Below are 25,211 nucleotides of genomic sequence, written 5' to 3' on the forward strand. Positions count from 1 at the left end.
TTTGCAATTTCATAAACCAAGTTTTGTGATTTTATATAATAGAATGTTTATGTAGCCTATAGAAACCTAGGAAATTATTATCAGTTCAAACGATATTCTCTAAATATATTTTTGTTTGGAACGTTTGTTAGATAAAGCAATAAATAAATAAATAAATAAATAAATAAAAATAAATGGAAAATCTCTATAAATTGCTTTTCACGTTATGGCAATAGATGGTCAAACGAATGTTCACCCCCATGTAAAAAAAAAAAAAAATATATATATATATATATATACACACACATAAACAGTAATATTGTTACAATAACTGTTTTCTATTTTAATACATTATAAAATGTCATTTATTCCTGGGATGACAAAGCTGAATTTTCAGCAGCCATTACGCCAGACTTCAGTCACATGATCCTTCAGAAGTCATTCTAATATGCTAGTCTGGTGCTCAGGGAACATTATTACTAACAAATATTGAAGACAGTTTCGCTGCTTTAACATTTTTTGTGGAAACGGTAATACATTTTTTTCAGGATTATTTGACAAATAAAAAGTTCAGAGGAACAGCATTGATTTGATACATTTTTTTTTTTTTTTATGACAATGTCTTTACTGTCATTTACACATGTGTCCTTGCAGAATAATAATATTAATCTTCTATACTCTTGAACAGTATAGCGATTGCATGTTGGGGATATAAATATGTACTGGGCAACAAGAATAACAGTAATATATATTTTTTTCAACCTCAGTCACTGTAAATGACCACAACACACACATTTTAATGAAAATACTTATTTTTCTTTTTTATTGATTTAACTTTAGAATGTGATTTCTTTGAAATAATGTCTTTCCCTCACTAGCATGTGACACCTCAGCATGGTGGTGTAATGAATAAAGTGCTTGTGATGAAAACTGCCACAACAGTTATACTCCGAGAAATTATCTTGAACATGTTTTCAGTGCAGTACAATCACCAGATCACATCTTGGAATCAACACGGCTCCGGAGAACCCACTAACTTTAGGCACAAAGAACTGCCTATAATCTCCAAGAGAGAAACATATGGCACTGCACTTCCAAGTGGATACAAATAGAAATACAGGAAGTGCAATAACTCCTCTAAATAAGTCTGATTTGTTGAAGGCAGACACCTGGAGGAGAAAGAAAACAAACAAAACAAAACAAGGTTGTCTCCCCCCCCCCCCCAGTAACAAAATGCTAAATATTTATACACACATGCTTACATTTCTGACACTACAGAAATATTTTTTTATATATATTTATATAATTTAAACAGGACAAGTTTAACGCAACCAGCACATTTTCTGTTTAAATTGCTGCATCAAGTCAAATATATGAAATACCAGCTAAGAGGATAAACAGGGACAGGGCCCTGCATAGGAATATCCTTTACAGTTCTGACAACAGCTAGCGCAAGACGACCAGCTATGCAATATGCATACAGCAGAAGAGTTGATGGAATGTGTCAAAGATTCAGATTGCAATAATAATCAAGAAAAGTAAACATTCTTCTTTATAAACAAAAATATAGAATAACAAAAACCGTTGTGAAACGTCAAGACATGTTTCTCTTTCAAAACTGCCTCAGACAATCAGCAGCGTTTCAGTGCAGGCATTTCTGGATGCAAGCATCAAACTTACCAAAATATCAAAAACTCAAGAATATACACTCAACACTGTTAATGGTGCAAATATTGGTCTTACAACATTGTACAATGTCCACTACTGTATTCTTATTTTTACAAGAGCTAATTTAGTACAAATGTAAAGTGATGCAGCTGTATTGCAGTATTTTTTGTCCGTCAAAAGACCAAGACCCGTTTCAGTCACCAGGACTCATGGAGCAAGTAAGGGTAGGGAAAAGACGGCCTACACTGTTCACCGAACAGAAGCGCAACACAAACAAGCAGATTTTTTATTCGTTTATATTTCAGTCCAAGTTCTTCTCAAAGGTCGCCATTATGTCACTCTGCATGGTCATATCAATAACTCCTGACATCTAGAGAAAGAGCATTAAAAAGAAAAGCATGCATCATTAATAACATCATAAAAACATTATTATTATTATTAATACTACCAAACCATTATAATAGTTAATACCAACAATGATCATAACTTAATTATTTGATAACAATAACCACAAATATTATTGCATAACATTTGTTATTAATCACTGATAAACATAACTTTTAATCATATAGTAATAACAGTAGAAACTATGTTTTTAAGTGGTCAACAACAACAACTGAAGATAGATTACTTGTTATTAATCAAACAAAAATGTGTTATGTTTTTAATCATAATAACAAACAACTTAGTTATAGTAATACCAATAATTAGGGATGTAATGATACATCCGGAACCGGTTGAAAATCGATTAAAACATGTGACGATTCAAGTCAGTTGAGATGCTAAATGAATCGTGATACATTTGGGGGCGGGGGTTTATATGAATGTACATCTGAGGAGAGCTGACTGGGTTCAGAAAAGTTTAGATGGTATTTTCTTTTCATCTTACTTCCGTACAATGCATTTTTAAGTAGTTTTAGCACACAGCACTGCCTTATTTACAGCAGTAACCATGGAAGCGCTGTATTGCCGCTGTTCCATAAGCGCCACCAGCTGTCATAGTGAATTTGCGTTCTCATGCAGCCCGTCTGCTATTATGAAGTTTTATGTAGCATAATTTCACAAAGCTAAAGTCTGAACATTCGGTTTTTGCTTCAGATTTTATAAAGTATACAATCTAATTTAAATTAAAAACTGCTCATGCTGCATGTATGTAGCATCTTTGCTGGGATTGTGATTAAAATGCAGTGGTGTGGTTGCCTCTAATTTTAAAAGGCTACAGATAGTTCAGCCTGTAAGAGCAAATAAACATCTTGTTCATGTACTCCTATGAAGAGATTTATTTATTTATTTGTATTTATTTGATTTAGGATCCGTTTTAAAATTTCAATTTAGTTTTGTTATAAAGATATTTCAATTACCAAAGAAATATGCAGCATTTTGTCTGAGAAATAATAAAAAAGACACTCATTTAAAATTTAAATTTTTTTTTCTTCATTTAAAAAAAAAAAAAAAAAAAAAAAAAAAAAGTGAGAAAATCGAATCGTGAAACCAGTATCGTGAATCGTATCGAATCGTGAGTTGAGTGAATCGTTACATCCCTACCAATAATATTATCAATGTTCGTGGTTATTTTATTATTATTAGGGCTGGGTATTGATACAAATTTCACAATTCGATTCACAAGCTTGCGATTTGATTCCGATTCAATTTGATATTGATTAATTTGGATATATATATCAGGTACAGTACATGGCAAATTTTCTCAAGAGAAAAAAAAAAAAAAAAAAAAAAAAAAAAATCAGTAATGATATAAACTATACAGGGAGTCACTTGGGATTTAAGAATCAATATTGGTTCATAACAATGAGAATCGAGAAATCTATTTCTTTTTTACCCAGCCCTAATTAATAATAATAATAAAAATAAAATCATAACATTATTTAATGATCAAAACAAACAACAATAATAAATTACAATTATTTGATTAATTAAATATCCAAATCACTATTTGGATTACATGTTTTCAAATGCATTAAATATTTAACATTTTTAATTGAATATCTAAATACTTAGTGTGTGAAGAACTTACAGCCTCTCTTCTGCGGCGTTCCTGCTCTCTCCTGCGGGCCATCTCTCGTTCTCTGTCCACAGAGCTCTGCGGAAGAGAGCAGGGCTCAGGCGCTTTGGGGGTATCCAAGATGGCCGCCATCAGAGGCAGCTCTGCTGACTCCACTTCTGGCTTTGAAGGCTGGCAGTCCAGCTTGGTCTTTTGGACCTGCTGCGTCAGACTAGAAATCATTAAAGGCCACATTGTCAGCTAGTTCAGCGAGAATAGTCGTACAATAATCACATGTAGGCTTATAGGGATCCGAGTGTAAATTAATAATAGGAATAACTCGCTAGGTTTTGAAACAGAGCCATGGGAAGCTGTGGTCAGCTGGAATCATGTCTCCAGCCAGCCAGGCAGAGATTGAAACTCCTCCAAAATGAAACTTACATAACACAACGTTACACACTGTGTTGCCTGAAAAATAGGATTCTGTTTATACCCGCTTTTGTCTGTGCTGCTTTTTTCTCGACCAGCCTCCAGCTGCAGTTTACGAGCTCTCTCTCGTTCCTCTTTCTCCATGGCAACTTTGCGAAACTGCTGAAAACTTTCCTTGGATGATTTGATGGGGCAAGGAGTTTGAGGAGCCATCTTACCCAGGCTTGTCCACGAGTCAGCATGCTTTAGGACAATATCCTTAAACACACATGAATAGATAACTGCTTATCAGAGAGAACGCTAAAGATTGAGCGCATATTTTGCTTGGTACCCATGTAAAGCATCTGTACCTTTTTAGGCAGGATGGATTTGGCATCTTGAATAGACTTGCATAGTTCACCGGCATCAAGTGTCACACCTAGAAAATGTAACAAAGAACTCATTTGAAGATACCATTGAGGAAAAGAAAAGGGGAAGGACTCTGGAGGAAAACTGCAGAAGAAATGCTGACCGTGCATTTTGTGCAGCTGAACAGAGGGCTCTTCCAGTGTCTCTGGGCAGCCCTGCTCATCCCTCATATTGGTTAATGGACTCTCATGCAGAGGTGACAACAATCTACATTGCTGCAGAGAGAAAGACCGTACAAAAAGTCATTTGTTGTTGAAAATGATTTTTCAATAGTACTACAGCATACCCTGAGTGTATATTAGTACTGTTTGTTGTTGGCTTTTGGGATCTGAAAGAGTGTTTGGACCCAGAAATGGTGACATCAAACAGAACCAGATTGTTCTAATGAGAATAGGGAAGTCCAAACCACAGTTATCCACCTTATTTTGTCAGACTTCATTAGCGGCTATAGGCAAATATCTAGAAGAATAACGAAAAAGTGCAGTAAATGGTAAAATTTCAAGCACTACAACTACCTGTTTTGTACAGCTAAAAATCTCAAGCGTATGACACCGGAAGCCTTGCACATTTAAATTCCAAATGGCCGCATCCACTCTTACGTTACAAATAAAGTTCATAACAATAACAGAGTAATGATATTGTTAGAATCACATTTAAAATATATGTACAGCTGTTGATCTATAAGACTCTGGATAAGCACTGCATACTTAAATAGGTGAGTAGGGGTGGGACAAAATATTGATAGGTTATATAGTGGTCCTTCGCTGTGCAACATGAGAATTGATACACTGGCGCCAAATATTGATATTTTAATTAATAAAATAAGGTGCTCTAAACAGATTTCCCTGCTCCCAGCATCGCTACTTCAAGGCGGCGCTCAACACATGAATGAGGGAAAAGTGAACATAAGTTAACTAGCCTAAGAAAAAGAGGGTTTTAACGGGATGGCGGACAGCAGTGCGAGTAAAATAATAGATGCCCCAGCCACATTTAAGTTCAAAGTCTGGACGCGCTTAGGCTTTGCTACCATTGATGTGACAAACATAGACATTTTTGACATTCTTCACCGAGCGCTTACGCAGATATACAGCGTCAGCGTTTGGAAGCAGGTGTCTATCAGCGGATTCGTCTATCAGTGGATATATTAAGGATTTGCTGATAGATGCCTGCTTTCAAACGCTCCTGTGTGAATCCGCAAGCGCTCGGTAAAGAGCGTCAAAGATGTCCATTTACAATAGTCGATCATTGTGTTGATCATTGTAGCCAATCACAGACATATATGTTGAGCATGTGAACACACAATGGCCAATCAGAGGTGTTTAAGAATCCGCTCAACAGCACTCAAAATGCTAGGCTATGCTGGTATTTCCACATTAACATTTTAAAATACCCAAGTCGGTACCTTTGACAACACCATTCCCAGGGTTATTTTAAGGAAGCTGGTAAACACTTGGAGATGTTCCCAGGTTTAAACAAAAGAGGTTGGTAATTTTTTTTTTTTTTTTTTTTTTTTATTTATTTATTTTTTAAATGTACCAGATTTATATAAAACAAGCTGATAAGCAGTTAACTTAGGCTAAATGTGTCCGTTTACATGTAAAGAGAAGTCTAAGCTTTTAAAAAGTATAAGCATAAAATGTTTAATTTACTTAAAATGTTCAATTTAATTTATAGACTGAAAAACTTTGTGCTGTTTTCTAACAGTTTGGACTTTAATACAGAGACTGGCATTTTGTTTTCATAGTTAGATAAATATCGTGATGTATCATAGGATTGCCTAACAACGTATCGATAATCACTGTTATCGTGATATTATCGTTATCGTGAGCCATGTATCGTGATTGTATCGTGAGGTACCCTGCGATTCCCACCCCTACAGGTGAGCTCCTAACTGACACAGTGACCAAACAAATTCTTATTGACAGGTCACATTTAGGGGTGGGTATACCAGAAATAGATAAAATAATTGACTGTTGTGCAACAGTGGTAGCTCAAATAATGGTGCAGCACTGTTTGAGAATTTCAATGTAACCCTCCAAAAAGTACGAAAAATTTCTTTTGATACCTGTGCAGCACCTGTACAAATTGCACATTTTCATCAGCTCTTGACAATTTTTTCCAAGTAATTTTTATCACTACCAAGTCAGCTAGAAAGGCTTAGTCTTCAAAGTCTCCACCGTTGACTGTGGGATACAACAAGGATCAATGCTTTGACCGCTTCTTTTCTCAGCTACACCAAGTACTCTGAATAATCACACAATTGCAATCACTGGTCTAGTTCCTTCCCTTCATCAAACCACGTACAACTGTTATAATCAGTCAGTCCTCATGGGCCCAATAAATGACAGCTAGATTGAGAACAACATTCATAAGAGAATCATGAAAAAAGACAAATCAACTCATCAATTAAATTACAAATACCCTGACACATCTTGGTCACATATTATGTAGTGACATGGATAAAGAAATAAGCTGTAGTTTAAAGTGATTTGAACACAACGTGAAGCATTCTGAACTCCGCAAACCAAGGATTCAGAGGGCTTACTACTTTAAGGAGAGCAGGTCTTTGCGAAGGGTCAATTAGTTACTGTTGCTTTGTCCGACAAGCCATGGCTCTGTCAAGGCACACAGAGTGAAAAATACATCGCGGAGCAAAGAGGACACTGACAACACGTCGACAGACAAGGCAGAGCAGGTTACTTATGATATTAAACAAAGTCCCAGCTTTCAAATTGTGTAATTTTTTGTAAAGAAATTCGAACAATAACTGTTTTGTGGCTCTTTAATGACTCGTGACAGATTGCTGTCACGCCTCAGCTCAAGCGGCTTGTGAACCAATCATCTCTTCCTTCTAGTTAATTCATAGCATCAAATAAACACGAATGAACATGAGAAGGAATGTTCCAAACGCGGAAAGACGTCAGTACACCATTTTTCAAGTTCAAGTCCACCGAGGTTAATCTACTAACTCCTGACTGCTTTGTCGGACAAAATGGCGGATTCGACATTATGATTGTTTAGATCGCTTGTCAAACTCCCGGCGAAGGGTCAATTAAACAGTTACTACATAACTGGCAAAGTTTCATAAAATAAACACGCAACAAAAAATTAATTATTGATAAATTAATTCTTTCACCAAGCAATATTTAGCAGAACGGTTGCCAAAGAAAACAAAAATATGGTACAACTCGTATCAACATTTGGACGGGATTTTCAGAGGTGCTGACAACTGACCCAGAAATGGCCTTTTTCTTGCTCACCAGACAACATATATAGCAGTCATTATGTTGAATGTCAACATTGCCTTTAATATTAATTATTGGAAACTATTTTCAAGAAATCAAAATAACAGTGAAAGGCAGTTAACTGCTCAAAAGATATCTGCAAATTTCCCCTCATGTCTTTTCTTTTAGAAGGGCGCAAGTTTTGACATGGTAACATTTGCTCTCATAAAATGTTTGCTGGAAACCACAGGACACAAACCTTAATTATTGGCACTGAAGAGCTGAGCCAAAGCCCAATTCATGTAATTACCACCAAAAGTTGCGTAGCGTACTTTTAAGAAAGTATCTGCAACAACTACTACATTTTAAAGTCCATTTTCCTTTAATGACAACCTAATTTAACTAAATGAATGAGCTAAACTGTACAAAATAGTTTCTCTCCATATGGATGTATTTAGCAGAAAGAGAATTACCTCGAACTGAGAGCTGGAGGTAGGCTGGGATCCTGTGATAGGCATGGCTGCAGGAGGTGAAGTCAGTGGTGACAAAAGAGGAGGGATGCCTGGAAGATTGAGAAGGAGAGAGAAAGAGAGATGGGGGTTTTACCTTGAATGGTATCCTCTTTTATACATACATTCAAGCGGGGACAGCAATGACATGCAGCTAGGGAGAGAAAAACTAAATTGACAAAACTCGAGGACAAACCACCAGTTAAGGACGAACATACAATGCTAACCTACAATGGAAGGGGAAAGTTGCAGATGCACAAAGTTAACAGAGCAAGGGGAGAGAGTAAGGGACGGAGGTCGGCGGGAGTTGGAGTCGACACATCAAGCGACCTCTTACCTTCCTGCTCAGACTTATGTGGAGCCTTCTCTGCAGCAGCAGGTGACGGGGGACCAACCTGAGATACCTGCGGGTCAAGGGGATCGAGCGAGGGACTACAGGGGAACAATGGGTCTGCAAGGAGTGAGGTGGGTGGGTGAGGGGTGATTGAAATGTGGGAACATTTGGGTGAGGTGGTTGTGTTTTCTTTACAGGGGGAGGAGGCGGAAGTGTTACATAAAGGGCTGAGGGCCTGGTCTGGAGGTGGGCTGAGCGGTAAGGGGGCAGTCCAGGTTTTACGAGGTAGTGGGGCAGCTTTGCCACAAGGTCTGGATGGCTGAGGAGGCAGCCGGCTGTGTAAGGCTGTCGTGGAAGGAGATGGATGGACAGAAAGGTGTTAAACTGGAGACCAGATGGATGTCTGCAGCACTGATTTATCAAATGCAGTTTTAGATTTAGACGAGGCATAAAAAAGAAACAGTTTTCATTTTTGGAGGTCATTTCATTCTTTTTGTACAATGTGGCCACAGAAAACACAATGTGAACAGAAGTATGAACAATGGCACCGAGCCTAACCTGGGATTGCTGTGATGGTGTCCTCGGCAGGATGCTTTGCTTGCTGTGACGCAAACAGGTCTTTGGAGTCTGCCTCTGAGACTAGTGACGTTAGGCGAGACTGGCTCGTCACGACTGAGGCAGAAAAAGAGTCCTTTACCTCAGCAACGGCCTGCCGCATTGCCTGTTTGGGGAGGGGGACAATGGGGCAATATTTCACTCAGGAAAAATCTGGCACTACATGAAGTGAAACGCTCCATATGCCATCATCAAAGATTAAAGGAGTGGGAGTAGGCCATTTAATAATGGTTGTCTCTTATTGGCTTGTGTGCTTTTTACCTTGTTTTTATTTTTGTTGGCATGGCCAGGGGCTTTGCTTTGCTTCCTCTTAGTTTTCTGTTCTGTAAGACACGCACAATGCACACTGAGGTCATTTCACTTCAGTTATGGCTGCGGGAAAGGCCAACCCCATCCCATGGGCATTTCTGCTGATTTACCCAGTTTGCTTGAGCTCCACTAATAAAAAATGAACTGTGTATGCATTTTAAGTGTTTCAAATGTCAATCACTGTGATAAAAATAAATAGTAATAGTAATAGAAATAATAATAATAATAATAATAATAATACAAGTTTCATTTCAAGTAGTATTTGGGTATTTTTAAGTAAAATGTGCACAATTTGTGAAAGTTTTGTGATGCGAGTAAAAGTGGAAAAAATGTGAAATGACAAAAAGGTGGGGGAGGGGGAAGAAAACACAACACTAATCTTAATATACAACAGTTGTCTATGAAAATTTGTTTTATTCAAATCTCTGGGTGTCAAACACCAAGCTCAATGGGTAAGCTGTATACCTCTTTAGGTAAATAAAATGCACACATCTACAAAATATGCAATAGATATAAAGCAGGACAAGTGGTTGCCACATATGACAAGCTTGTTTTGGTCCTAGCTTCCATGTTTCAACTATAGTTTACAATCCAAGTACCTCACATACAACATATCAACGTATGCTTTTACAATCTATTGTAGATCATCATTACATATACATCTCTGCATAACCTATCACACAAGTACAAAAGGTAAAATTACAAAGCAATGGAAGAGGAGAATCACATAGTAATGAACGACTGCAGCAGTTTAAAACAGACCAGGTGCAACTCTTAGCAGGGACAATAGCACGGCACAAACTACTGTGCTTTCAGTTATGTTTGATGAAGGTCTAAATTAAAAACTGGTCTTTCTTCTAAGCCCTTACCACAGAGTATTTTTAACCTAAATGCTGTGGGACCCCACACCAAGAGCCAACTGGTCTGAAGCTTGTCTTAAAACTACAGCACTAACATAAATATGTGATTGTGATGAAAACAAGAACAAAATATATATATAACACAGGAAAAAGAATAAATAATAGCAGCCAAAGAAAAAAAAAAAAAAAAAAAAAAAAAAGTGAGAGACCCCTTACAAGACTAATAATTTTAGTTTTTTGGAGCCAAAAGTGCACAATTTTTATTAAAAAAAGAAAAAGTAAGAGATGGGACAAGTAGTGAGGGGAAAAAAAAAAAAAAAAAAGGAACATACACCATTTTTTTTTTTTTTTTTAAATGAGGGAAAAGAAATTCTGAACTGCTTTTGCTGTCCAGTAGTGAAATAACTTTAAGAGTTTATAACACTGGGGATGTCCGAGTAAGCTTTACAATTTTTGGTTTGTTTTCTGCATCAGTTGCCAGATAGTTAGCTGGAGGGCACAGACTGGCCTGAGAGACAGTGAGTGAATAAAAGGGTTGATGGGTAGGTGTGAAGCAGCTAACCTGAATCAGAGTCACAGCTATCAGAGGAGCTAGAGTCACTACTACTGCTGTCAGAGCTGGACGAGCTGCTGCTGCTGTCACTCAGACGAGACGGACGGGTCATGTCTTTAAACTCACCTTCCGTTTCAACTGCAAAAAAAAAAAAAACAAAAACAAAAAAAACACCATACATGTTTATATTGCATCTATACGATTACACTTTTATTATTTTAAAGGAATAAAATAAATATATATACACACTCACTTTTGGCCTTTTTATTGGAGTTTGGTTCTCCAGTTGTGTGTTGCATGTCTTTATCCATTTCCTTGATTTTAGACTTCTTTTGTGACTTATTTTCTAAAAATGTAAACAGATTACCCATAAATTTAAGCTAAAATTTCTCCCTTTACACATAAATTACAAGACAAAATACAATACAGGAGTTTAAGTACCACCAAATTTGAGAAGAACAACATGAGGCACTACTGCTCTACAAAATTGTAAAACAGGGTTGCCTGTAACCTTGTCCTTTCAATTAATGAGAAGGAAAATAAATTTTGAAATTAAATATATTATATATATATATATATATATATATATATATATATTAAAAAAAAAAAAAAAAAAAAAAGTATCTAGGTATGTCTGAGTATGTCTGTTTTGCACAGAAAAATACCCCTTGTTGAAAGCAATTTGTTAAGCAAATTCAGGCTACATGGAGGCCAAAACACTATACTACAATAGTCTGTGGATATTTTTTTTTTTTTTTTTCTTCTTATAAATGATGAATTTTCCATGACTTGGCACATATATTTTATATTTTCATGTCATTTAGTCATATCACACGTGCTGTGAACAGGGTTTTAGTACTACTCACATAATTTCATTTACACAGCTTTCCATATAATATGTTCCAGCATGAAAAGCTATTAATAATTAATAATGACTGAATATTACTCACTGTCGGTTTCTTTTGGTTTCTTTCGAAGGCAGGTTACAACGTAGCACTCAAGAGCTCGAAGAGTTGAAGGTTTAAGAGTCTCAAAGTCGATCTCGATCTCCTCAGGGTCTGTGTCCCTGAGCAGGGGTTCTCGCGCCTTGATGATGTTCACTACTTTGCCAAGCTTGTCCCCAGGAAGCTTGTTAATGTCTAAACTTAGTTGCCGTTTCTCCTCATAAGACATGGGTAAAGTGTTCATCTCTTCTTCAGAGTCACATGCTCTACTCTCTTTTCGCCTGAGAACAGAGTTTACGTGATTTTTATTTCTCTAAGAATAAGGTGCCATAGTAAAAAATATATACATTTTTTTTTAGTGTGGCCAGGGATGGTATGTGCACCAACACACACACACACAAACAAAACTTTTTCTTACCCTGATGACTTGCTGCTGTTTGACCTTTTCTGTAATTTTGCAGATTTCTTTATTTCTTCACCTTTTCGCTTACTGGACTCTCTCTCTTTCTTCCTCTTCTTCTTCTTGGATTTTTCCCTTTTCTTTGGTTTCAAGAGTGGTGTTTTGGTCAGTAACTGCAGCTGCTCTCGTACTGCTTTCAGCTGGAGAGAAAAAACAGAAATCGAATTAAGAATAATTACGCTCAATCTAGTTTAAAACCCTGCAAGCTACCTCTCACTGCCTACTGTACAAATTGGCAGCATCCAAACACCCATGAAACTTCATAACTGACTGATCTGGAATGCTCACATTGGCAGATAAGACTAGACTTCAGCAGGGTTTGACAATAATAGCACAGTAACTAAGCTAAAACCATAAGACTGTAATAAGCAGAATAAAACACAAGTATGTGTGCGATATCACGGTTTTAGATTGAGCAATGCCTTCACAATCTGCCTCTGAAGAGAGATTGTTAGTAATAGTCTGTCATTCTGTTTTCCTTTATATTTTGTAACCTTGTATTGAAAAAAATTCAAAAGAAAAATTAGTTTGGCTGTACTGCTCAATGTCTTGCAAAATACTCTTAAAATCAACAAAAATTGTGGAAGATTGTGGATCGTGATCAATATATGATATTTTTTGCCACATCACCAACCCCTATACACAAGTAAAAATTGATTTTGTAAATTATTTGTAAAGACTTTTCGGTTTAGAGTATACAGCACAAGCATATTCATTTTAATTGTTTATTAATAAATGAGTGTTTTCTGAGTCAGTGTCGGCTCGGCAGCAAAGATGTTGACAATGCTGACTCACCATCTCCGCAGTATAGTGGGCATGCTTTCAAGAGAGAAAATAATCAGAGAGTAGCCTAAAAGTTTTCGATTTGAATTTGGTTCATTTTAAAGTAGACATTTCAAGCTTCCTCATATTAATATATATATATATATATATATATATATATATATATATATATATATATATATATATATATATATATATATATATATATATATTATATATATATATAGATATAGAACTTAGTCCTGTCAACATTTTGAAAATTGTTTTTGTGTTCATTGAGATAATGTTTAAAATGTTACTTTTCTAAGGGGGTGTACTCATTTACGCTGAGCAGTGTGTGTGTATTATATACATATTACACATACATACATAATATATATATATATATATATATATATATATATATATATATATATATATATATATATATGTATGTATGTATGTATGTATGTGTAATATGCATATAATACACACACACTGCTCAGCGTAAATGAGAAAAAATAAAACTCCACAGGAAGTGGCAAAGTCACGCACTCCGTGAGGTACAGATCATTACCTTGTGGTAATTACAGTATGTCGGGCAGGAAATCCAAACGTTTGCCTATCATCCATTGACCTCGCCTATGGCTTATCATTTATAACAAGCCGCGAGCTACTCACGAGCCGATCTTGATCATGCAACAATGTTACTACACAGTGCTGAAGATCCAGGAAAGAAAGCATTTGAATTCACCACAGAATTAATAACATCGCTGCACGATCTAGTGTGATGCATTCAAATTTGGCGCACAGTTCTCTGTTATTAACCGTATCAGATCAAACAGCACTGACATGGAAACCAGGCAGGAATTGTCAAATACTTTCAAGTACTTATCACATCTTTTTCCAGCACTTTAAAAGTCTAAAGCTGGGTGCACACTGTGAGTTTTATAATAGCCTTTTATATATATATATATATATATATATATATATATATATATATATATATATATATATATAAAATGAAACACACACACACACTGCTCAGCATAAATGAGTACACCCCCTTAGAAAAGTAACATTTTAAACATTATCTCAATGAACACAAAAACAATTTTCAAAATGTTGACAGGACTAAGTTCAATATAACTTATAACACTTACTGTTTAACTTATAACATGAAAGCAAGGTAATAATATAACAGATTACACATTTTTCAGTTTTACTCAAATTAGGGTGATGCAAAAATGAGTACACCCCACAACAAAAACTACTACATCTAGTACTTTGTATGGCCTCCATGATTTTTAATGACAGCACCAAGTCTTCTAGGCATGGAATGAACAAGTTGGCGACATTTTGCAACATTTATCTTTTTCCATTCTTCAAGAATGACCTCTTTTAGAGACTGGATGCTGGATGGAAAGTGATGCTCAACTTGTCTCTTCAGAATTCCCCATAGGTGTTCGATTAGGTTCAGATCAGGAGACATACTTGGCCACTGAATCACTTTCACCCTGTTCTTCTTCAGAAATCCAACAGTGGCCTTAGATGTGTGTTTAGGATCATTGTCATGTTGGAAAAGTGCACAATGACCAAGGGCACGGAGTGATGGTGGCATATTCTCTTTCAGTATAGAGCAGTACATCTGTGAATTCATGATGCCATCAATGAAATGCAGCTCCCCGACACCAGCAGCACTCATGCAGCCCCACATAAGGACACTGCCACCACGTTTCACTGTAGGCACCATGCATTTTTCTTTGTATTCCTCACCTTTGCGACGCCATACAATTTTAAAGCAATCAGTTCCAAAAACATTTATCTTGGTCTCATCACTCCAGAGTATAGAGTCCCAGTAGTCTTCATCTTTGTCAGCATGGGCCCTGGCAAACTCTAGGTGGGCTTTTTTTGTGCCTGGGCTTTAGGAGAGGCTTCTTTCGTGGACGGCACCCATGCATGCCATTCCTCTGCAGTGTATGCCGTATTGTGTCACGGGAAATAGTCACCCCACTTTGGCTTTCTACTTCTTTAGACAACTGCATCACCCTAAATTGTCTTTTTAAAAAATGTTTGAGTTTTCCTACACTTTGAAATATTTAGTTTTATAAATGGGGATAATCTTTGAAGGATGAACAAATAATTTTTTCGGTCATCACGTTAAAAAAAAAAACACATGTAAATATGACATTAAGCCAGGTGCACACTGCAATTTTGGCCATGATTTGGTCGTCTGAGACAAATTTTGAAAATTCTAAAAGATTCCTCTGATCCCACGCTAAAATCTGCAGCCTTTTACATGTTCACAGACTGATTAATGACCATTGCAATCAAATTTTACCTCTGACGAAATTCTGGCAGTGTCAGAAGGTTTGGTGCACAGTCCTGCATTGAGACTTCTACAACAACCGTCAAATTGACTTGTTTTTAAAGAAAAGCCATGATCAAAATTAACTCTAGAGATTTCTTTGTAAGCCACCATTTCAGTCCCACATGTAATGCATCTCATAGTCACCGAACGTGTATGGGTTGATGTAAAACTCCGGACAAGTTCATGCGCGCATCTGTTTTTAACTTGTCTTGCCTGTCATACAGTCTAACATAAACGACAGCTGAGATCCCACAGTGTGACATGAGGATCATGTTCGTACAATCTGACAAGCAACAATCGTAAAAGGCTATTATAAAACTCACAGTGTGCACCCAGCTTTAGAGTTTTAAAGTGCTGGAAAAAGATGTGATAAGTATTTGAAAGTATTTGACAATTCCTGCCTGGTTTCCATGTCAGTGCTGTTTGATCTGATATCTACGGTTAATAACAGAGAACTGTGCATCACACTAGATCGCGCAGCGATGTTATTAATTCTGTGGTTAATTCAAATGCTTTCTTTCCTGGATCTTCAGCACTGTGTAGTAACATTGTTGCATGATCAAGATCGGCTCGTGAGTAGCTCGCGGCTTGTTATAAATGATAAGCCATAGGCGAGGTCAATGGATGATAGGCAAACGTTTGGATTTCCTGCCCGACATACTGTAATTACCACAAGGTAATGATCTGTACCTCACGGAGTGCGTGACTTTGCCACTTCCTGTGGAGTTTTATTTTTTCTGCGACTAACAGACTAATAAAATCTCGGTCGACTAAGCCTCTTCTTTATTATCTACTCCACTATTAGGAAGCAGTCCTACAAGGATACATTCCAGGCTGCCATAGATTACCTGTTCCTCCAAGCTGGCAAGCCTCTGCGCTCTCTCCTCTTCATCCTCTTCTGTGTCTGAGGAGTCTTCTGATGGAGATGATGATTCGCTGTCACTGCTCTCAGAGCTGGACGGACTGTGTGCTCTCTCCTTCCTTACTCTGTTCTGACTCGAGGTTGGGGCTGCATTCCTCGGCTCTTCAGGAATCTTAGAGAAGCGAAACTCAAAAACATCCTGGGAAAAATAAATAAATAAATAAAAATAATAATAATCATAATAATAATAATAAAAAAAACAACATTCAGCCTGTGAGGAAAGATTTAATTTCCTGGGAGCAATATGCAGATATTGCATTTATAAAAGGAAATAGGAAAATAAGACAAGCAAAGGTTTTGAAGAATGATTTAACCACCAAAAGACACACCTGGAGTTTTCTTGCCATTCCCACTACCTCATGGCCTGGTGGATTGTATTTGTAGCAGTTTGAGAACATGAGCCGCATATCTGCAGCAAATTGCAATGCATCCGTGTACTCACGAGTTTCCATCTTTTTCTGTTAGAAAAAAATATGCCAATTACATGGCTCAATAATAAATGATCAAATATTTTCCAGTAATATTAACACAATAGTGGTACTCACTTTTATGGTACCCATATCCATGGGTTGGTGAATGATTTCATGATAATCATCAAGGCCCAGTGCCTTAGCATCCACAGGCTTATAAAAGGGCCAGGCATAAGCAGAATGCTTTTTGGCAAACATCTCTTTTAGGATGGCACTGCAGTATTTGAGTCTCTCAGAGAGTTTGGTCCTTCTGCCCACCTGATGCTGTGGTGGTGATTCAGGAAGGTCTTTACAGGGAGGTTTGATGGGTCGGCCGCTGCCTCGCCTGGAGAATAACTTTAGGACTTTTGGTTCTGTTACACAAGGGGATGACTCACAGCTGTTGATGGAAGAGGCAGAAGGGGTAGTAGTGTCTGCTTTTCTTTTCACGCCATTTTTCAACTGAAAGAAAATGAGACCATTCATTTAGATGGATGTGGATTACGGTTTAAACAACTAATGCTCAAATTTTCCCCTACTATCCCACCTTAAGCATGTTTTACTTCCATAATTGTAACATACCAAGTGACCTCACAGAGATACAACAAAGTAACCCTCATCTGAGTCAAAGAGGCACGACTACAGCATTTAATCCTTGCCAAACATTGTAATTGTAAAAACAGTTAATTATGTTGTTTTGCCGTAGCAGTTCAAGCACGAGTCGTATTTCGAAATTCTCTGTGTCGTGAACTTTTCAATGCGCAGCACAACTGAGCGCTGTGACTCCATATTGCTTTAAGCACATCATTCTGCACCCAGGATGCGCATAAGCGGTTTGTGCTGCTGTTTTGAAGCGTTTCATATTATCATGGTTTTGCACACTGAAAGATTATAAATAGCCTATTTTGTTCTGTCGTATCTATCATATCTTGTTGCCCCAATAAAAAGCTGCACAATACATTTAAAATAAACGTCTTTTAATCTTTGATTATTATAAATACATATGTCTTTACACACACATATATATATATATATATATATATATATATATATATATATATATATATATATATACACACACACACACATTATATATATATGTGTATATATATATATATATATATATATATATATATATATATATATATAAAAATATAAATCAAACAAAGAGTTTTCTCATTTCATAAGAATACAAATAGTAATTTTAAACTTTTTATTAACATTTAGATTTTATAAAATTACTCTGCAAAGTTCTCTTCAAGAATTAGGCTAGCATACTCTTTGCTGCTGAATTATATAGTCACCTAGATTTTATTTATTTATTTATTTATTTATTTATTTTTTGGTCAGCTAATGATTATATATTTTTATTCCTTTGTTATTTTTCTCTATAATGAAGTAGTGTGTTTAGTGCTTTTATGCTTTTATGATGCAAGATTTGTAATTTGTTTCAACCTTTATGAACTTTATGAATGATTATTTTTGGTTTAAGTCGTGTGTGTAAAGGAATTGGAAGCAGGTAGCATACAAGTGTTTCTAAAGCACGTATAGTAGTGCCATCTGCTGTTTAAAAACAAAGCTCAGAATCGATTAGAGAGAATCACGATACATCGGAAAATATCAGAATCGCTCCAGATTCTTCGTATTGCAATTCAAGATTCGATGTATTGTCCCAGTCCTACTTATCACATGACAAGAGTAAGGAGAGATGACTGAGAAGACACTGGCGGAGGACTTGGTGCACAACAGATCCCGTGCATCATTGACATCTTATCTTGTAAAATGTGAGTTCAGGTGCCGCTCCCTATACACAAAGTATGCATGATTGCGAATTCGAAAGTGAAAAGCGAGTGTGCATTTAAAAGCGTTTAATACCCCACACATTGATAGCGGCTGCAAATGTTAGCGGCTGCAAAATAAAAATAATCCATATGAATCGAGTAGTTCAGTGCAAATTTTCTGAAGAGACTTGATCGGTTTTTATGCTGAATAGACTTAATTTGGGCGTTTACTCTCATGTAAACATTAATCAGCAAACATAAGCAGAAGCTCAACTGAATGTGAATGACACAAGAACAAACCTCTTCCGGAAGCTCAAATGTGCTGTGTAACCAATGAGGTTCATTCTCGTGTGTTACGTAGCACATCTGAGCTTCCAGAAGAAGTTTTTATTCATCATAAAAAGTGATCGAGTCTCTTTAGAAAATGTTTACTAAACTGCATGATTCCTATGGATTAGTTTTCTGATCTCTTTATGAACTTTTTCAAGTGTAAAAGTGGTCGCTGCGTAGCTGTCTATGAAGGGACAGACATGTCTCAGATTTGTGTTCCGAAAATAAACGAAAGTCTTACGAGTTTGAAATAACATGAAGGCGAGTAATTATCAACGACATTTTTCATTTTGGGGTGAATTAACTCTTTAATTCTTTGCATTTTATCATATAGTTTGTGAAAGTCAGGAAGTAATGGGATGTTCATATCACTGTAATTACCAGGTGTTCATTTTGAGGCATACAATGAGTAACAATGCCTGTTCTAGGAATTCACTTGGTAAGGTATGGGACACTTATGATACTGCTGAGACATGACGTGTTAAAAGTGCAGGTGGTTTGAGTGGAACTGACTTTGGCTGTGAGCTGTGCAGACAAGGGAGTGGAGGGAATTGTGTGTAGAGCATCTGGAGGGATGACAGTCACTGTTTGCTGGAAAACCACCTCAGACACAGGAGACTGTGGCCTCATCTTTAACACTGCAGAAACATGCAAATGTAAACTTTATTTCCACCGTCAATTACCAAACATAACGCAAAAACCTGAAACGTATAGTAATTTGGCATTAATCTATTTAATTAGAAAGGTTTTAGGGTGAGAATACCTGTTGTAGACTTCCTTCCTCCTTTCAGAGGAGCTTTATTTGTCACAGCAGAGATCTCAAACTCATCCTGAGGCATCTCTGCCACCTTCTCCAAAAAAAGCTTCTCAAGCATTTGAGCCATTTTAACAATATCATCTCCTGGCTGGAACCACACACATACAAAAATGTCTGAGACCAAATGTCGAAAATCAATTCTTCAACTTAAAGCAATTTTACACAAAACAAGACCAAGGTCCTCACCCGATTGTACACGTAACAGTTTGTGAACATGGTGTTGAAGTCTTCTACGCACTCCATTGCCTTCCAGTAGTAATTGTTCTCAAGACGCTTTTTAATGGTACTCAAGTCCATTGGGTTCTTGATGATTGCATAATAATCCTAAATTAAATAAGCAAGAACATTTTAAAACAGAGGTTATTTAAGATTTGTACTTACAAACTGTGTAGTCAGTAAAACAAAAAAGTTAATAAAAAAAAAGTTAATAAAAAATAAATAAATAAAACAGACAAGAGCACTGTGGGACTTACTGGCAAATTGAGTCTGACTGCGTCCACAGGCTGCCTGAAAGGCCAGGAGAAGTGGTGTCTCCACAGGGACTTAATCACCACTTTTTCTAGATACTGCAACTGATTGGTGAGGCGCCCAGGCTTTTTGGGGTTCTTGAACTCGGGGGGAGGGGGGTTCCCATTCATGGTGAAATTCTGTGGGGGTTTCACATCAGACATCGCCTGAACTGATCCAGGGAGTGGTGACCAGTATGGAAAGGGTTTTTGCAGCTACGCCTAGGCAGCTCAGCGAGCATTACACTTCCACTGCCTGTGCCACTGTAAACAGGGAGAGCAGTGTCAGCATACTCCTGGTATTCTGCACTGCTGTTTATTATCTTTAGGCAAATCTGAATAAGCAGCAGATGAGAACAAGCCTATTTGAATCATACAAATACTTACGACAAATATAAAAGTCAATGTAATAACCTTTTAATAATAAATGCATACTGTGAATATTTCTAGTTGATCAAATATTGCACTCTAGTCCAGTGCTAAGGACTACTGCAGGCTTCCTGTGGTATGCACTGCCCTCTATTGCCTAATAAGTGAACACTACAGTGCCTTTCAGCTCCACTAGATATCTTTATAAGTTGAAGTACAAGATCAGTCTTACTCCACCCAAAACAACCTTAAAAAAATAAAAATAAAAATAACTAGACAAACGGATATACGCAAGGAAACTTTTTACAGCGAAAATGCAGTAAATCAAAGTTTGAACATGCTAACTATTTTTCTCCCATAAACGAAGATTATCCAGCACATTAAAAAAAAAAAAAAACCAAAAAAAAAACACCAGTGCTGTTTAGATTTTTTTTTTTTTTTTTAAATGCCAATGTGACTTTAAGACTAAACTTCATTCTTAAAAAGGGAAAAAAAGGTCAGAAATTTATATTACTGCAACATTTTTTCCAAGGCAAATATAAAAAAAGCTAGTAGTAATAGAAATGTATCCCTAATCAATTTTCACTTACCAACTTAAAATGCCCTTCAAGACTTAAGTTAACATTACCCAATAGTTGAACAATAAATCTAAGACTCTTACTTTTACCATTTAGACAGTGAAAAACATTTTTTTTTTTTATAATAAAAAAGTCAGAATTTATTTAAATAGTCTCTGAGCAAGCTTTATTCAGCTCAACTACAGAGGTTATCCTTCATTACACTTACCCCAAACTAAAAGGTCATCGTCCCGCTCAGTAATATTTTTTTTCTCATACTCAAAAACATTTACAAGTTATATTGATCATTATGTGTACTTTATTTAAATAAAAGTAAAAGAAAACAAAATCACTGTACAAGAAACCTAAGGACTTACAAATTTATTTATACAAGAAAAACAATTTAAAAAATAAATAAATGCCACTTTATTAAATTTTCGTAAGCTATATAAAAACATTTAGTTTCACACTGGTTTGCTTATGGTTGGGAAGAGAGTATTTCTGTTTTTGGAGGGAAGGGGGGGGGGGAGAAGGAAAGGTCCATTTTCATTGATAAAGTCCACTGGAAGGAAAAGGAAATATTTCATGTTTATTCTCTAACAAAGTTTACAATTAGTCTATACAAATGTAGCGACGTTAAGACAATTTGTCTATGTTGTGGTCAAGCGCATGCCAATTGGACAAATTTAAGACTGCACACAAGAAAATAACATTCATCTATTCAGACCAGAAAGAGACTTCGTAGGTCAACAAAATTTACCAACAATGTAATATTGAAATATAAACAGCTCACTATGATCAGAGAGTGAAATATGCACATGTGTTGCGTTTAAATGCAAAATTTTGTTTGTTTCTTTACCCAATCCAGGGCCATGCGTTACATAAACCTGACGACCTCTTATGGGTGACGCAATACCAACTTCCGGCTCAATATGAATGCCACAGAAGTGTCGCATCTGCTTAAATTATCAGTATTAGGAACTTATACGAGCATATAACACACTTTAGGTAATTAGACACAGGTTTACATGAATTCCCCGATAACCGAGTTATCAAGCCTCGAGCCACAAAATGGCGCCTGGCTAGCTTTAGCTCGGCTAGCCACACATTACCCCGCCCCGTCAGATGCTGACATTGAGCTCAGTTAACAGTCCCTCCCCTAACCATTCCGCCAGCTAAATGAAGCTAGCTCAACTTGGACCCAAAATTTTACCTTTCCGTCTCGGGCACAACAAAGAAAGTTTAAACTGCCGAACTGAGACAGACGCTGCAGTGCAGGAGGAGCTCTGCTGGAAAACTTCACCAATCGAAGGATCTTGTTGATGCTTTGCGCCCGAAAAACCCTCTTAGAAAACGACTGAAAGATTGTTGAGCTTAGTTTTCAACGCCAACAGAACAAATTAACATCATATACATTTGAAATAACTCTGTTTCTTTGAAAGGTTAGTCATCAATGGCGGATGTCTCTCAAGGCAACCGCCTGGTATTTATACCCTCCTGCTGAAAGCGCCCAATCCCATTGGACAAGACCCCTCACGTGCTCCCTTCTTCCCCCTCGCGCCTCTAACACCGAGAAAATATTCCTTTAAAATGTATCCCACGGAAACCACACTCTGTTTTTATACCCGAAATGCTGTTTTACAATTGATCACGTTTATTTTTACGACGACGGACGAACTAAGAAACAGACATGTACGTCAGAGTATTTTTTTAAAACTGCGACATAACTGGTCTCCGGACATCACATGACCATTCTAGAACATTCTGTCGATCGCTATAGCTCAATTCCCGTTTTTAGTGTCTGTTAAATGGTTACATTGTGGCTCTTTTCCGTGGCTTTGGTTGTCAGCTTCTAGCGAGTGTCGGACATCGGTCATCTCTGCAGCTTGAAAATCTCACAAAGAGAACTATGATATGATAGAGCACCGAGCAATGCTGAGGGGAGGCGAACACGAACTAATGCGCATGCGCACTTTCTTGACAGTGATTGGCCTCTCAATTGACGCTGTCCTTATCTTTTGTGTTAGAATCTCCGTACATTTCTAAATCTTTATTAAACCTCTTCAAATAACAATCAGGCATTAAACAGCATGCAAAGAAAGACACACACACAACACACACACACACACACACACACACACATACATATAGTGTTGGGAAGCATATATTTCTACAAATAGACAATGTTTCCTCAATTTTTCAGAATTAGCCTAATTTTGCCTAGATTTTGTCAACATAGCCTACCGTCCCTACAATTGATCCTTAAGGAACAGTACTGTCATAGAAGAGTTCAGTTATTATGGAAGAGTTCTCTTTCTGGAAAAGAATATTGCTAGGTAGAATGACAGCCTCAGTCACCATTCACTTTCATTGCATTTTTTTTTTTTTTTTATCCATACAAGCGAATGGTGACTCATTCCAACTAACATTACATTGTATTCCACAAAAGAAAGAAAAATTCTAAGGATTTGTAACGACTTGTGATGACAATTTTATTTCACTAATTTAAAAACATGATTTAAAATAAACTTTCCACAAGAGGGCAGCAAATGACTTATTTTGGATTGAAAAAAACTTCCATTATGTTTTCTAGCTTGCAGTGCTGCTGTACAAAACTTAAATTACCTATAAATAACCCCATGTACTTATGAATAAGCTTACTACGGTAATGACACATTTACCAAAAGGTACAAAAAAATGGGTGAACGCGGTCCTCTGTTTATCTTTGCTTTTATAAATATTTAGAGAGAGCCATATGACATAACTTATGTCATATGTGTTGATTTATGTTGTCATGTTTGTTTTTATTCTCATTTTTGTCTTTAAGAAAACTTTAAGGGAATCTAAAGTAACTATACATAAACATCCCCTGTATTTGTTCATGCTTCAGATGAAAGGCTTCATCATATCATGTGGCTCCAAGGTCAAGAGTTCAGCACCCGACATTCCTCATGGGTCACTTCTCATATATGAGAAGTGTTATACAGGAAAGCACTTTGACAACTAAAGATCGAGAGAGATCAGGCCATGACCAAGAAGGAAGAAGGGATCTATGTGTCTATGCAGCTATTACATATGTAAGAAGATGTGGTGAGCCATTCCATTTTTAAATGCAATACAACCAGTGCACTGTTCTTATGCTTTACAATGCACTGGTTGTATTGCATGAAAAAAAAAAAAAAATCTACAGATGGTTTTCCTTATTTTCTTTCATTTTTTTAAGAACAATTTAATACAAAGGTTTTGACAAAGATCACAAATGCAAGCAAAACAAAAGAAATCAAAGAATTAGGGCAGGGATTCGTGTTCAGGACTAGATTTTGACGCATCTTTCTCCCCGTCTGTGCGGATGCTTTGAGTAGGCCTGGTTCTAAGGCATACATATGCATGAGAAGTGAAAAATGACATGAAGCCTCTGAGTACATCTTCATTGACACTCAAAAGCAGCATATCAATGTTTTCAAGACAGCATGAAGCTCCAAAACAAAGTTTTCCATCTTGCAAGGGTGCTGTCTCATTAGTGGCAAATCACGACTCTGACATTTACACTGTAAGCAGTGGTAATGCATTTCCATTTCCTTTAGAACGGAGCGGAACATTTCAGTCAGACAACATAAATCTGTTTGTTCGGGAAAACAAGCCAGGGGAGGAGGCAGAGACAGAATAAAAAAATAAAAATAAAAAAATGAAACAGTAAACAAATATATCCTGCACAAACAAATACACACAAACATACATCTGTGCAGGAGTTTAACTCACAAACAACCATACAAAGGATCTTGCATTTATCCTTTTGTTTATGTTTAAAACTAAATGATGATGTATGCAGCTGACCAAATGCAATTGTAAATGGAAAACATCATGAGCAAAATACAATTCGTCTTTAATGTCAGTTATTTGTTGATTTACAATGGCTTAATAGTTAATCCCACAATCAACTACTCTTTAGTAAATGGTTTTAAAATGGTTTCAAAATGGCTTTTGGTCCAGAAAGAGGTGTTAGTCCCTAAGGAAAAGGCCAGTCTAAGTCAGGACAGCATGTTCTTTGCCTTGAAT

General features: G+C 36.7%; 1 protein-coding gene across 3 annotated transcripts; it reads right to left on the reverse strand.

The window, feature by feature from the left end:
* Positions 1-773: 773 nt before the first annotated feature.
* Positions 774-23,137, reverse strand: brdt (bromodomain, testis-specific). 3 transcript variants are annotated; one of them, XM_051896679.1, is made up of 21 exons: positions 22,972-23,137; positions 20,197-20,493; positions 19,910-20,047; positions 19,670-19,811; positions 19,420-19,544; positions 16,892-17,257; positions 16,676-16,804; positions 16,273-16,485; positions 12,250-12,431; positions 11,838-12,112; positions 11,141-11,233; positions 10,897-11,025; positions 9,427-9,488; positions 9,109-9,271; positions 8,554-8,895; positions 8,181-8,269; positions 4,587-4,698; positions 4,426-4,493; positions 4,140-4,333; positions 3,680-3,878; positions 774-2,017 (listed from the first exon to the last, which is right to left on the reverse strand). In XM_051896679.1, exons 2-21 carry the CDS (start codon positions 20,392-20,394, stop codon positions 1,949-1,951), a joined length of 3,288 nt encoding a protein of 1,095 aa, XP_051752639.1. In that variant the 5' UTR covers positions 20,395-20,493; positions 22,972-23,137; the 3' UTR covers positions 774-1,948. The 3 variants fall into 3 exon arrangements, with proteins under 3 accessions (XP_051752639.1, XP_051752638.1, XP_051752640.1); XM_051896678.1 differs by having other exon boundaries at positions 22,369-23,108; XM_051896680.1 differs by lacking the exon at positions 8,554-8,895 and having other exon boundaries at positions 22,369-23,108.
* Positions 23,138-25,211: the final 2,074 nt, after the last annotated feature.

Source organism: Ctenopharyngodon idella, chromosome 6 (genome assembly GCF_019924925.1).
Source record: "Ctenopharyngodon idella isolate HZGC_01 chromosome 6, HZGC01, whole genome shotgun sequence".
In the NCBI taxonomy this organism is placed as follows: Eukaryota; Metazoa; Chordata; class Actinopteri; order Cypriniformes; family Xenocyprididae; genus Ctenopharyngodon; species Ctenopharyngodon idella.